Consider the following 12,056-nt stretch of genomic DNA (forward strand, 5'->3'; position numbering starts at 1 on the left):
TTTCAATAATACTAGTTTCAATTTTTCTTCTTCTTCTTCTTCTTGTTCAACTGCACTGTACGACAATTTCAATTTACATGTTGAGGTTAACTTAAATTCAGTTTAAGTAGGTTCATGTAAATTTAGTTTACATAACCTACTTAAACTAAGTTTACATGACCTACTTAAACTGAGATTACATAGAATCATTTAAAACCTAAGTATACATGTAAATACTAACTGAGATTACGTATAATCATTGAACAAGGTTGAACTTTTAGATGTAAACTTAAACTCAGTTTACATGATCTACTTAAACTAAGTTTACATGACCTATTTAAATTGAGTTTAAGCATGTACACTTAAACTAAGTTTACATTGACCTGCTTAAACTAAGTTTACATGAACCTACTTAAACTGAGTTTTAGATTAAATTACAGTAGAATCCATAAACAAGAAAAACACAAATTGAACCCAGAAAAAGCTTAGAATTAGGGAAACCATGACAAGGAAAACATAATCGATCGAAGAACACAACTTGCTAACCTTATTTGGTTCGAATTTTCTTTGAGATCTTGCATAGAAGAGATAAATGTGCTTGAAGAAGGAAAGACGGAAGATGGGTTTTGGGGTGTAACCAAGAAAGGAGGAAGAGGCTTTATGAAAAAATAAATTTTATACAAGGATAATTTTGTCATCCTGCGGTGTAACCAGGATTATACAGGGTGTAATTAGAAAAACTCTAAATAAATATATTTAATGATTATTGAAAAAAAATATATTGAATGACTGATGATATTATTAACGAACATTTTAACACAGAAGACTATTTTGATTAATGGAATGGAGAATCAATGACTATTTTGAAATTTCGATAAAGGAACTATAATGACTACCATAACTATTACTGCTTATTTATTTTTAAGTTCAATTTTAATGCGCAAAAGTTTTAACAAGGTTAATGTTAGCTTTTGTAATGGCAGCAGAAGCAATAAGCAGAAAACAGAAATTAGAGGAAAAGAAGTGAAAGAGAAGGGACAATAACAATGTTTAGTATGCTGCAATTTGATTCATACCATCCATACATCCTTTTTACATATTTATAGCCAAATACTTAGTAATGACTCAGCCTATGCTTAGTTGATGTCATATGACATAAACCTACTTAACTTGTGCAGATAACCTTACTTGTGCAGCAGAGTTTTACTAACAAAAACAAGTTAAAATGATTACGCACATAAGCAATTAAGTAACATAATTAATAAAGTATTCAGAAAAGTTTTATTGGTCAATTAATCAACACTCCTCCTTAAAACTTTTCTGGAATACTCCCAGCTTGCTTCTTAGCTCCATGAACTTGGCACTAGGAAGTGCCTTGGTTAAAATGTCTGCCAATTGTTCTTCAGAACTGCAGTGCTGCAGTTTTACATCTCCATTCTGTTCAGCTTCTCTTATAGCATGAAATTTGACATTGATATGCTTTGTTCTTCCATGTTGAATTGGATTTTTGGCAATTGCGATAGCTGATTTGTTGTCACACCATAGCACAATTGGTTCCTCTTGTACATAATTCAGATCACTTAATACCTTTTTGATCCAAATAGCTTGATTTGATGCAGCTGCAGCAGCAATATACTCAGCTTCAGCTGAGGATTGGGCAACCACATCTTGTTTTTTGGAATTCCATGAAAATACGCCACTACCAAGTGAAAAAACATAACCACTTGTGCTTTTAGAATCATCAACAGATCCAGCCCAATCACTATCAACAAAGCCTTCAATCTTACCATCGCCTTTGTTGTACCAGATACCAAAATCAGTAGTACCTCTTATGTACCTCAACACTCTTTTGCCCACACCTAAGTGTGTTACACTTGGTGAATGCATGAACCTTGAAAGCAAACTAGTAGAGAACATCAAATCTGGTCTAGTTGCAGTCAAGTAAAGAAGACAACCAATCAAACTCCTATATTGAGTAACATCTGCCTTAGCATCTCCATCAGATTTTGAGAGTTTTTCATTTACAGCAAGAGGTGTTGAAACAGATTTACAACTCTCCAATTTGAATTTTTTCAGCACATCATTAGCATATTTCTTTTGTGAAAGAAATATTCCATCATCAAGCTGATGCAATTCCATTCCCAAAAAATACTTCATCAATCCCAGGTCTGTCATTTCAAAGACCTGCAACATGCTCTTCTTAAACTTGTTAATCTCATCAATGTCGTTACCGGTAATCAGCAAGTCATCAACATAAAGAGAAACTATAATCCTCTTCCCATTGCCACAATCTTTAACATAAAGTGTAGGCTCATTTTGACTCCTCTTGAAATCATTTTGCAGAAAATGTGAGTCAATTCTGCTGTACCAGGCTCTAGGCGCCTGTTTCAGCCCATACAAGGCTTTGTGAATCCTATAAACACTGTCTTCATGACCTGCAACAATAAAACCAGCAGGTTGTTCAACATAAATTTCCTCCTCCAGGATTCCATTTAAGAATGCCGATTTGACATCCAAATGAAAGATCTTCCATCCACATTGTGCTGATAGAGCAACAATCAACCGAATTGTTTCATGCCTAGCAACCGGTGCAAATGTATCACCATAATCAATTCCAGCCATTTGAGAATATCCTTTCACAACAAGCCTTGCTTTGTGTTTGTGAATGGAACCATCAGGATTTAACTTGGTTCGGTAAACCCATTTAACTCCTATCACATTTTTATCTTTGGGTCTTGGAGTGAGTGCCCATGTACCATTTTTATTAATGGCTAGCAGCTCCTCCTTCATTGCATCTTTCCATTCTGTTATCAATGAAGCTTCTTCAAAACTAGAAGGTTCATTCACAACAAAATTGCAATTTTCATAAACTTCAGCCAAAGATTTGCTCTTTAGAATTGGGGAATCAGATTCAGCTATCTGATTTTCATCTTCATTTGTTGTGTGCTCTTGTTTGTCAGGAGCACTTTCAGCAGATTTTGTACTTCTTTGAACCTCATCATTTTCCCAATCCCAATATGCATTTTCATCAACATCAATGTCTCTGCTGATCACAATTTGTTTGGTCTTCAAATTGTACACTCTATAACCTTTAGAGCTTGCTGCATAGCCCAAAAAAATCCCCATTTCAGCTTTGTCATCCAATTTGGATCTTTTTGCTGCTACAACATGAACATAACATATTGATCCAAAGATCTTCAAATGTTTGGCTGAAGGCTTCACACCTATCCATGCCTCAATTGGTGTTTTCTCTTGAACAGCCCTTGTTGGAAGCCTATTCAAGAGATACACTGCTGTATAAACAGCTTCAGCCCAAAAACTTTTTGGTAATTTCTTTTCAGCAATCAAACATCTTGCCATCTCCATAACTGTTCTATTTTTCCTCTCAGAGACTCCATTTTGCTGAGGTGTGTAGCTCACTGTCAGCTGATGTACAATGCCCATATCTTCACAAAACAAATTAAATTCATTGGAAGTATACTCCTTTCCATTGTCAGATCTCAAAGCTTTGATTTTGCAGCCACTTTGAGATTCCACCATAGCTCTAAACTTTTTGAAGACATTAAAAGTTTGAGCTTTACTTGTCAGAAAATACACCCATGTCATCCTAGTCAGATCATCAATAAACAATAGAAAGTACTTGTTGTGGCTAAGAGAGGGCATACTCATAGGACCACACAAGTCAGTATGAACAAGCTCCAATTTTTCCTTTGCTCGTGTAACATTTGTTGACTGAAAAGACTTTCTATGCATTTTTCCAAGTTGACAAGCATCACATAAATCATTAATACAATTAATTTCTGGCATGTCTCTCACCATATCATGAGATTGCAGAAATTTTAATGCATTAAAATTAAAATGACCATATCTTTTATTCCATAGTGCAGAATCATCATGCTTGGAAACAAGTGCTGTTTGATTCACTTGATTCAAACTTAATGGAAAACTATTTCCACACATTTCAACCTTCACAACTTCTGAATCAGTTGAATCCATTATGACACAACTATTATTTTTAAAGGAAATTGAATATCCTTTCTTCAATAACTGAGCAACACTTAGCAAATTTTGACTCAGTTCTGGAATCAACAAAACATCATGGATATATTTTGGACCTTTGCTAGTGTGAACATAAACAATACCTTTTCCTTTGGCCTGAACAATTTTTCCATTTCCAAGCTTCACTCTGGTTCGTACAGCTTTGTCCAAAGAGGTGAAGAGACTTGGTTCTTTTGCCATGTGGATTGTGCACCCACTATCAACATACCATACATCTTTTGAAGAAGAACTAGATGTATGAGTGGCCATAAATAAGTGATCTTCATGGGCTTGTTCATCAGTGAAGTTAACCTGATGTGCATGTTGTGGTTGAGATTGGTTTTGTTTTAATCGACAAAACTTCTCTCTATGACCCCATCGATGACAGTGATTGCATTTAATTTGGGGTTTTCCCTTATAAAAGCAATCTTTTGTCAAGTGATTTGTTCTTTTACAAGTTAGACAAGGAGGGAACCTGTTCTTTGCTGCAGATCCACTTGAACTACCATCATCTTTGTTCTTTCCTTGTTGATCACCACCATGTTTGTAGTTCCTTTTCTTCTGCCCAGACTGCTTATGGTTGGCCTGAAAAGCCCCATCAGAAACATCATCCATTCTCATAGAGAATCTTTGTTCATGAGCTGACAATTTGCTGACCATCTCAGAAACAGTTAGTTTCTTGAGATCACATGACTCTTCAATAGCAGCAACTTTGGCTTCAAATTTGTCGGGTAAGCTGATCAGCATCTTTTCCACTACTTTGCTGTCATCTACAACCTCACCATGAAGTCTCATTTGATTCACCAAGTGAGATAGCTTTGAGGTGTATTCTTTGACAGATTCATGTTCCTTCATTTTCAGCATTTCAAACTCCCTTTTAAGAGTCAATAACTTTATGGATCTTACCCTTTCATCACCAGCATACCTTTCGTCCAGCTCATCCCATATTTGCTTGGCTGTTTCGAGATGCATGATTCCCGTAAACACATCATCTGCCAAGGCTGAATGAAGAACTGAAACTGCTTTCTCCTTCTTCAATTTCTCCTCCTCATGGTGTTTCATTTGAGCTACTGTGGGATTAGCTTGCAGTGGTGGAACCTGCTTGTCTTCATCTACATAATCCCATAAGCCAAAAGACTTCAAACATGATTTCATTTTGACAACCCATATGTGATAACTTTCCCCAGAAAATTGAGGAATAGAAATTACAACATTACTACCAGAAGCCATTTGATTTCTAACAAGTTTTCTGGGTGTGTTTTTTTTCTTTTTCTCACAGCCTCTAAGAACACTGCTCTGTATACCACTGTTAGCTTTTGTAATGGCAGCAGAAGCAATAAGCAGAAAACAGAAATTAGAGGAAAAGAAGTGAAAGAGAAGGGACAATAACAATGTTTAGTATGCTGCAATTTGATTCATACCATCCATACATCCTTTTTACATATTTATAGCCAAATACTTAGTAATGACTCAGCCTATGCTTAGCTGATGTCATATGACATAAACCTACTTAACTTGTGCAGATAACCTTACTTGTGCAGCAGAGTTTTACTAACAAAAACAAGTTAAAATGATTACACACATAAGCAATTAAGTAACATAATTAATAAAGTATTCAGAAAAGTTTTATTGGTCAATTAATCAACAGTTAATAAATCACACACAATTCACACCATCAGAATTATGTGTTTGTCTTTAACAGTGGTTTAGATAAAAGTTAGACCTTTTAAAAACGTTATGAACACTGTCTTTATAACATTTTCTTTAAAACACATTCTTTTATTTGGGGAAAAGGTCTTACGAGTTTATGTGATATCCATTCTAAAGTGTAAAACTCACATGAGTTACGTCTAATAAGAGTGGATTTTAATAGGACCAAACCTTATTTCATGTTTCATGGTACTTACATAAGATTCCTCTTTATTTATTATTCTTAAGCAAGCCCCTAAATTACACCATCCGGTCACTATTATAAGCAAAAATCTACATTTTGGATTCATTCAATTGTTATATGTGGTCTTTATTATAGACCACATACATCATTTAATGAATGAATGTAAAATGTTAATTTTTGCTTATAATAGTGACCGGAGGATGTACGTAGTTAAGCCAACATATTTATTTCGTCATTGGTAATCAATTCCAATTCTTTTCCAATTATGTATAGATCCATAGATCTATGTTTGGGTGATGAGATCCATAGATCTATGTGCTTGTATATATCTTATTCATGGATTAACGGAAATGTGCAAAACACTATTTGCCTCCACCATTCTATGAGTCTTTTCCTTTTTGCCAAATACTAAAAACTCCTTGCAATAAGAGAACCACTCTTATGAACTTATAACGCTAAAGTGAGAAAATCATAAACCACATGAAAAGTCTTCAGACTAATAGATAAATTCAAACTTAACTTTGCAAATATGTCTGCTAATTACTCACTCCGTCCTAAATTGTATGTCGTTTTAGGGAAAAAAATTATCCCAAATAATATGTCACTTTACAATACCAATGCAACATTAATGTTACTTTTTCTATTATAACATTAACTATTTATTACTCTCTTTTTTCAATTCTTTCATTTATCTTTCCCATACTATTATTTATTAAGGACAATTTTGTAAAACAATTCATAATATCTTTTTTCCACACAATATTAATTGTATTTCTTAATACGTGTGAAATGTCCAAAACGTCATACAATTTGGGACGGCGGGAGTAGTTGGCTACATGTTGAATTTATAGTCACAAAACTTAGAAAGCAATCCACCAATATGTGAAATAATCATTTGGTAAGGATGATCCCTGCCACATATGTTCATTGTTCAACATCGACAGACGGCTGCTACTAAATCTGATTCAACCATAATTTTGCCATACCTAGTCTCTAAGGCAATCTCTACCACACCAATTTAAAACGACGAGACCGCTGCTGCTGAATCTGATTCAACCATCCTATACCAAATCTCCAAGGCAATCTTCAACCCATGATGACAAACAAGCCTGGATTTTAGTTGAAATACCAATAAAAACAGACCTTCTGCGCCGCGAATCACCCCACCACAACTTGACCCACTACTATAATCAGCAACAACATTTCCATTAAGCTAAAAAAAATATACCTTATTACGGACAACCAAATCTTGCATCAATGCTGCAAAAACCCAAAATATTTTATCATTTCTTCATCTCCACAACCTCATCTTGATCACAAATTTGACATTACATCTCTTTTCGGTGTCGTTTAAACTTCTATCGATCTCTTTATTTTTAAAAAAATTGATTCAAGAAAGGAGATGGTTCTTTGATGGTTTTTTTAGAAGAAGAAACCAATCTTCTAAGTTTAATTGTCTCATCATTTAGCTCTTCATAAGTAACTAGAAAATGATCGATTCTAACCCAAGACAGTTTTGCTCATAGTTGCGATTGCAATTTTCAAAGGTTTTTAGTTGTTTTTATAAAAACCAATTGAAGATTCTATTTTATTATTATGTTTTATATAAAAAAAAAATTGTGAATGTGTCAGCTGATTTCAAGAGAGCTTTTACTATTACTCACATAAATATCCTAAAACATCTGAATCTCAAGTAAATAAACTCATAATAAATGACTTGGATTGCCATGGTTTCTATTTTTCTTTTTGCCTTGTAAATTATCAAAACATAATTATTATATTCACACACACTAGTTCATATGTAATTTTACACCATCCCCGCATTCTTCACTCTAGTAAAAAAAAAGTTGGTTGTTTTGAAGCTTCTTTATCTTTCTCCTGTTTGCTCTGGGGTCAACCCTCCCTTTCCACAGCTGGGGCAACTGATCAACCCAAATCCTTGGCAGCCAAAGCATCTATACCATCATACTATTGTATTAGAAAGGTTAAATATATTTTTAATCTTTATAAAATATATATCTAATAAGCTTAGTTTCTAAAACAATTATTGACACATATTACAATACAAAGTCTATGTTTAGTGTCAGAGTAAATATGTCAAAATCATGGTGATTTATTGTCATTTTCCAAAAACCGCACTTATAGCTTTTGCAAAATCACGATGGATTACTATGATACCAAAGATAATGCAAGGGAGAAGAACTTACTTCCACCGTTCAAACATATTTCCATTCTTTTTATTCTTTCCTGATCCCTGTCAAAGTCCAAATTAAACAACCATTCAAATTAAAAACATAGCTTCAATTGCAATATATGAAAATAATCAATGTATTTTTACTAATGTATAAATTGTTTAGGATTTAATTTGTGGACATTTGATAAATAATAATACCACCTTACATCCTGGACATTCGATGGCCCCTTTGCCTTCGCAACTTTTACAACTTTTAAAAAATATCTGCACAGGAGCAATGAAACATGAAAGTCAACAATAAGCTGATGTAGCTCATGGTTTAGTAAAGTCCGATTAAAATTGTTTCATCTGATAATCGAACTTATATTTTCTCGAATGATTTGTCATTTGATAGAACTTGTTAACACTTGAGCTCAATTACTTAGTTAACAGAAAAGATTATTCCAAACAACATCGACCCTTTCAACCATATGGTTTGGAAACTCTAGTGTAAAGTTTGTGCAAAGATAAGCAAATAAGATTGTCTGTGATCTTGCTAAAGCGGCGACAAATACCGTTAGTGTTGTGATTAATACTGACGATACTTAGCAGGATAATGTTTTTTTTGTTACATTAGCAGGATAATGTTTGATTGTTATCGTTGTACGAAATTATAATGATTATACTTTAATTAATGAAATGCTACAAGAACATTTTCGTGGAAAAAAAAAAACCATATAGTTTGTATAAGGTATAGTCCAAACCGAATTAAATGAGAATCCTTTTGAAGCAGAAGTAGTGATTGTGCTCTGTCTTCGTTGTATAATTCTTGTCAGTGTGATTGGTTGAAGTGGAGCTTTATGAAGAAAAGTTGGTGGAGCCACAGCACCATTGTAGCAACAAACAGAGATGGAGGACATTTTTTCCCTGTGAATGTGATCAGTGGTTGTGTGTGTATCTTGCAAAGAAATGGATAATAAGAGGGTTTGTCACGTGTGGTTGTTCTTTTTCCTAATTTACTTAAATTGTTCCGATTTTCATAATCCTATCAAAGCTAAAGGTGTGTCAAACATTTTTTATTTGCACCTTAATTCGCCACATTTGCGAAATAATTGATTGTCTCTTTTGTTAGACTCAATAAAGTATATATTATTATTTTAAACTTAACTTTTTTTTGTTGACATTGTTTAATTATAATTTTGATCCCTTATTTTCATTCGTTCGTGGAATTAGTCCCTCAATCTCATATTATCTTTATCTTTGTCCGTGTTTGTAAGAGATTGGGTGGGTGGATGCTAGGTTCTCTCGCTTAAAGATTGTGTCTTCCCACGCATAGCTCACTAGCATAAAGATTTCTTGTTTCAATGAATTGACATGAGTTTGGTTCTCTCGCTTGTCACTTGTATCGTATGATTTTTGTAAATATGAAAGCGCTGACTTATTATCATTGAACCAGTCCGCACGGGGTTACATGAATTTGACCGGTTTAATCAAAGTTTGACCGGTTCAACTACATGAATGGTCTGATATAGGGACCGGACCGGTCATGTGTCCGGTTCATGGTCCAACTCGTTCAACTAGCCGTTTCGGTCTGATTTTTAAAACTATGCGGTAAGCATCCACAATCATTTCTAGCTAAATCAAACATAAGTAACCCAAAACCAATTGAAATCCAGATCAAGGGATGGTCAATCAATGGGTCTAAGCACCACGAGCACAATAAAAACTGACACCAATCAAAACCCAAATTGAGGGATGGACAAACGACAAAACTCCATCCGTCGACAACACGTGAAGCAACCACGACGAATACCAACAACGATAACCCCTCGACACGGAGGCGGTAGATCTAAAAACAAATCACCACCAACCAACAAAACAATGCCACTTCATGACCCATGATAGATCTTAAAGTCGACGACGATCAAGAGGACAACTAGAGAAGGTTAGGAGCCGTTTGAGGCTTGTACGTCGAAAAGAACATAAACAACGACAACAACGTCTTGAAGCCAAGATGTCGCCGTTAAGAACACGACAGGAAACACCATGGATCTGGAAACCCATAATTGAGCCACACATAACCAGATCTCACCCACCACAAGCCATCGGTGCTGCAACGACCACAAAAAATGAACAACAACCACCAATAGAAAACAAAGAACACTACACAAAACCGTCGCCAAAGAGAACCGGCACAAGTGGGATGCAGATGTCCGGATCATCATCGCACCGCCTTCTACATCTTGAAAGGAGAAAGTTTGGATAAAAGGGTAGGTGCGCACGAGTAAAATTAGAGAGAGGTGAAAGTCTTTTTTTTTTTTTTTTTCTTTCCTCAGAGAGAGTATGTTTTCGATATAAAAAATTAGTGAATGAATTGGACTTAAACCATCCATTTAAATTTTGATGAATAATCCATCCAACTTATTTTAAAGATCCAATATATCACCTCAAATGATAATACAAGTCCATCAGATAAAATTTGTTGACTTAAATATAAATAATTGATATTAATTAATTTATAATAAAACAAGAAAAAAAATCTGGAAAAGGTTGAATATTTAAACAAGCAAATATTAATTTTAAAAAGAATTATATTGATATTAATTTAAAACATTAATATAAATTAAATTCATAATAAAAATTGAATATTAATTTCTATTCTTAAAAGTCTCGCTATCTGCCGCCAAAAAGTTATTGGAGTATCATCGTCCTCCATTTTGGCGGTTCCTGGAGCTCTGTCGTGCACCACTACCGACACACCACCATATTCACATACATTTAATAATTTATTTCTTAAAAAAATATTTGTTAAAATTATTTTAATTATTATTCAAATAAAGTGAAGATAAAGAAAACTCATTTTGAGATAAGATTTCTCTTTCAAATAACATTTTGTTTTTGAAGTATAAAAGACTCTTTCTAGTTTCACCCCATATAATCATAGTTACACCCAAATTTATTAAATTTTTTACAATAATACCAAAATTACCCTCTTCTAAATTTCTAAAAACCCTTCTTTTACTATCATTCTGAACCCTCACCCCTTTTTCACCCACAAACCACCATGGATATGCAATCAATACCTACTAAAATCGTCAATTGAATCAACATCTCTTCCATTGATACGTACTCGATTAATACAAGTTAGTGAATTTCATAAATTTCTTCGAGTTTCTGTTTATCGTTTGCTCTATGATTTATGGATGTTTATAGTTGTTGTTAATTTCACGTTTGTCTATCTACATCAATTTGTTTGATTTAAGTTTACGTAGAAAGGTAACGTAATTTAAGTTTACGTATAGGTCTCACGTGAATTTAGTTTACGTACATATTCTAAAAAAGAATAACATACACCTAAACTCAGTTTACTTGGTGTATGTAAACTCAGTTTACATAAACTATGTAAACTCAGTTTACATAGTGTATGTAAACTCAGTTTACGTAGTGTATGTAAACTCAGTTTACATGAGTTAAGTAAACTAAGTTTACATACACTAAGTTTACATACACTGTGTAAACTGAATTTACATAAGTAAGTTAAGACTGAGTTTTAGTTCATGTAAACTCAGTTTACGTAGTTTATGTAAACTCAGTGTACATGGTGTATGTAAACTCAGTTTACATAAACTACGTAAACTGAGTTTACATGAACTAAAACTCAGTCTTAACTTACTTATGTAAATTCAGTTTACACAGTGTATGTAAACTTAGTGTATGTAAACTTAGTTTACTTAACTCATGTAAACTGAGTTTACATACACTACGTAAACTGAGTTTACATACACTATGTAAACTGAATTTACGTATACATAATAAAGGGTATATTAATAACTTTGGGGTGTAACTTGGATTATTTGGGGTGTGGGTAGTATCTGTCAGTATAAAATTATTACAAAATTCAATTAGTCAAAAAAAAAAAAAAGCTAAGTCAAAAAAGTGAAATTCAAAGAAATTAATTCCTCCACCCCACCT

At 33.8% G+C, this 12,056-nt stretch overlaps 2 protein-coding genes across 2 annotated transcripts; both read right to left on the reverse strand.

The window, feature by feature from the left end:
• Nucleotides 1-4,651: 4,651 nt before the first annotated feature.
• LOC146927648 (uncharacterized) lies at nt 4,652-5,247 on the reverse strand. Its single transcript, XM_085707101.1, has 2 exons — nt 4,712-5,247; nt 4,652-4,658 (listed from the first exon to the last, which is right to left on the reverse strand). The coding sequence occupies exons 1-2, from the start codon at nt 5,245-5,247 to the stop codon at nt 4,652-4,654; spliced, it is 543 nt and encodes a 180-aa protein (XP_085563227.1).
• Nucleotides 5,248-7,648: 2,401 nt separating this feature from the next.
• On the reverse strand, nt 7,649-9,034 carry LOC146927649 (SSUH2-like protein). The gene is made up of 4 exons (XM_085700907.1): nt 8,849-9,034; nt 8,307-8,369; nt 8,119-8,165; nt 7,649-7,866 (listed from the first exon to the last, which is right to left on the reverse strand). The coding sequence occupies exons 1-4, from the start codon at nt 9,002-9,004 to the stop codon at nt 7,779-7,781; spliced, it is 354 nt and encodes a 117-aa protein (XP_085557033.1). The 5' UTR covers nt 9,005-9,034; the 3' UTR covers nt 7,649-7,778.
• Between the last annotated feature and the right edge of the window lie 3,022 nt (nt 9,035-12,056).

Source organism: Medicago sativa, chromosome 4, assembly GCF_051527215.1.
Source record: "Medicago sativa cultivar Bolivia chromosome 4, Bolivia_mono, whole genome shotgun sequence".
NCBI lineage: Eukaryota > Viridiplantae > Streptophyta > Magnoliopsida > Fabales > Fabaceae > Medicago > Medicago sativa.

Coding starts and splice junctions, on each gene's coding strand:
- LOC146927648 (XM_085707101.1), bottom strand. CDS start 5,247: ATGGCTTCTGGTAGTAATGTTGTAATTTCTATTCCTCAATTTTCTGGG.
- LOC146927649 (XM_085700907.1), bottom strand. CDS start 9,004: ATGTCCTCCATCTCTGTTTGTTGCTACAATGGTGCTGTGGCTCCACCA. Junction 8,166..8,306: donor TCGAATGTCCAGGATGTAAG/GTGGTATTATTA, acceptor GGACTTTGACAG/GGATCAGGAAAGAATAAAAA. Junction 7,867..8,118: donor AATATGTTTGAACGGTGGAA/GTAAGTTCTTCT, acceptor ATGATGGTATAG/ATGCTTTGGCTGCCAAGGAT.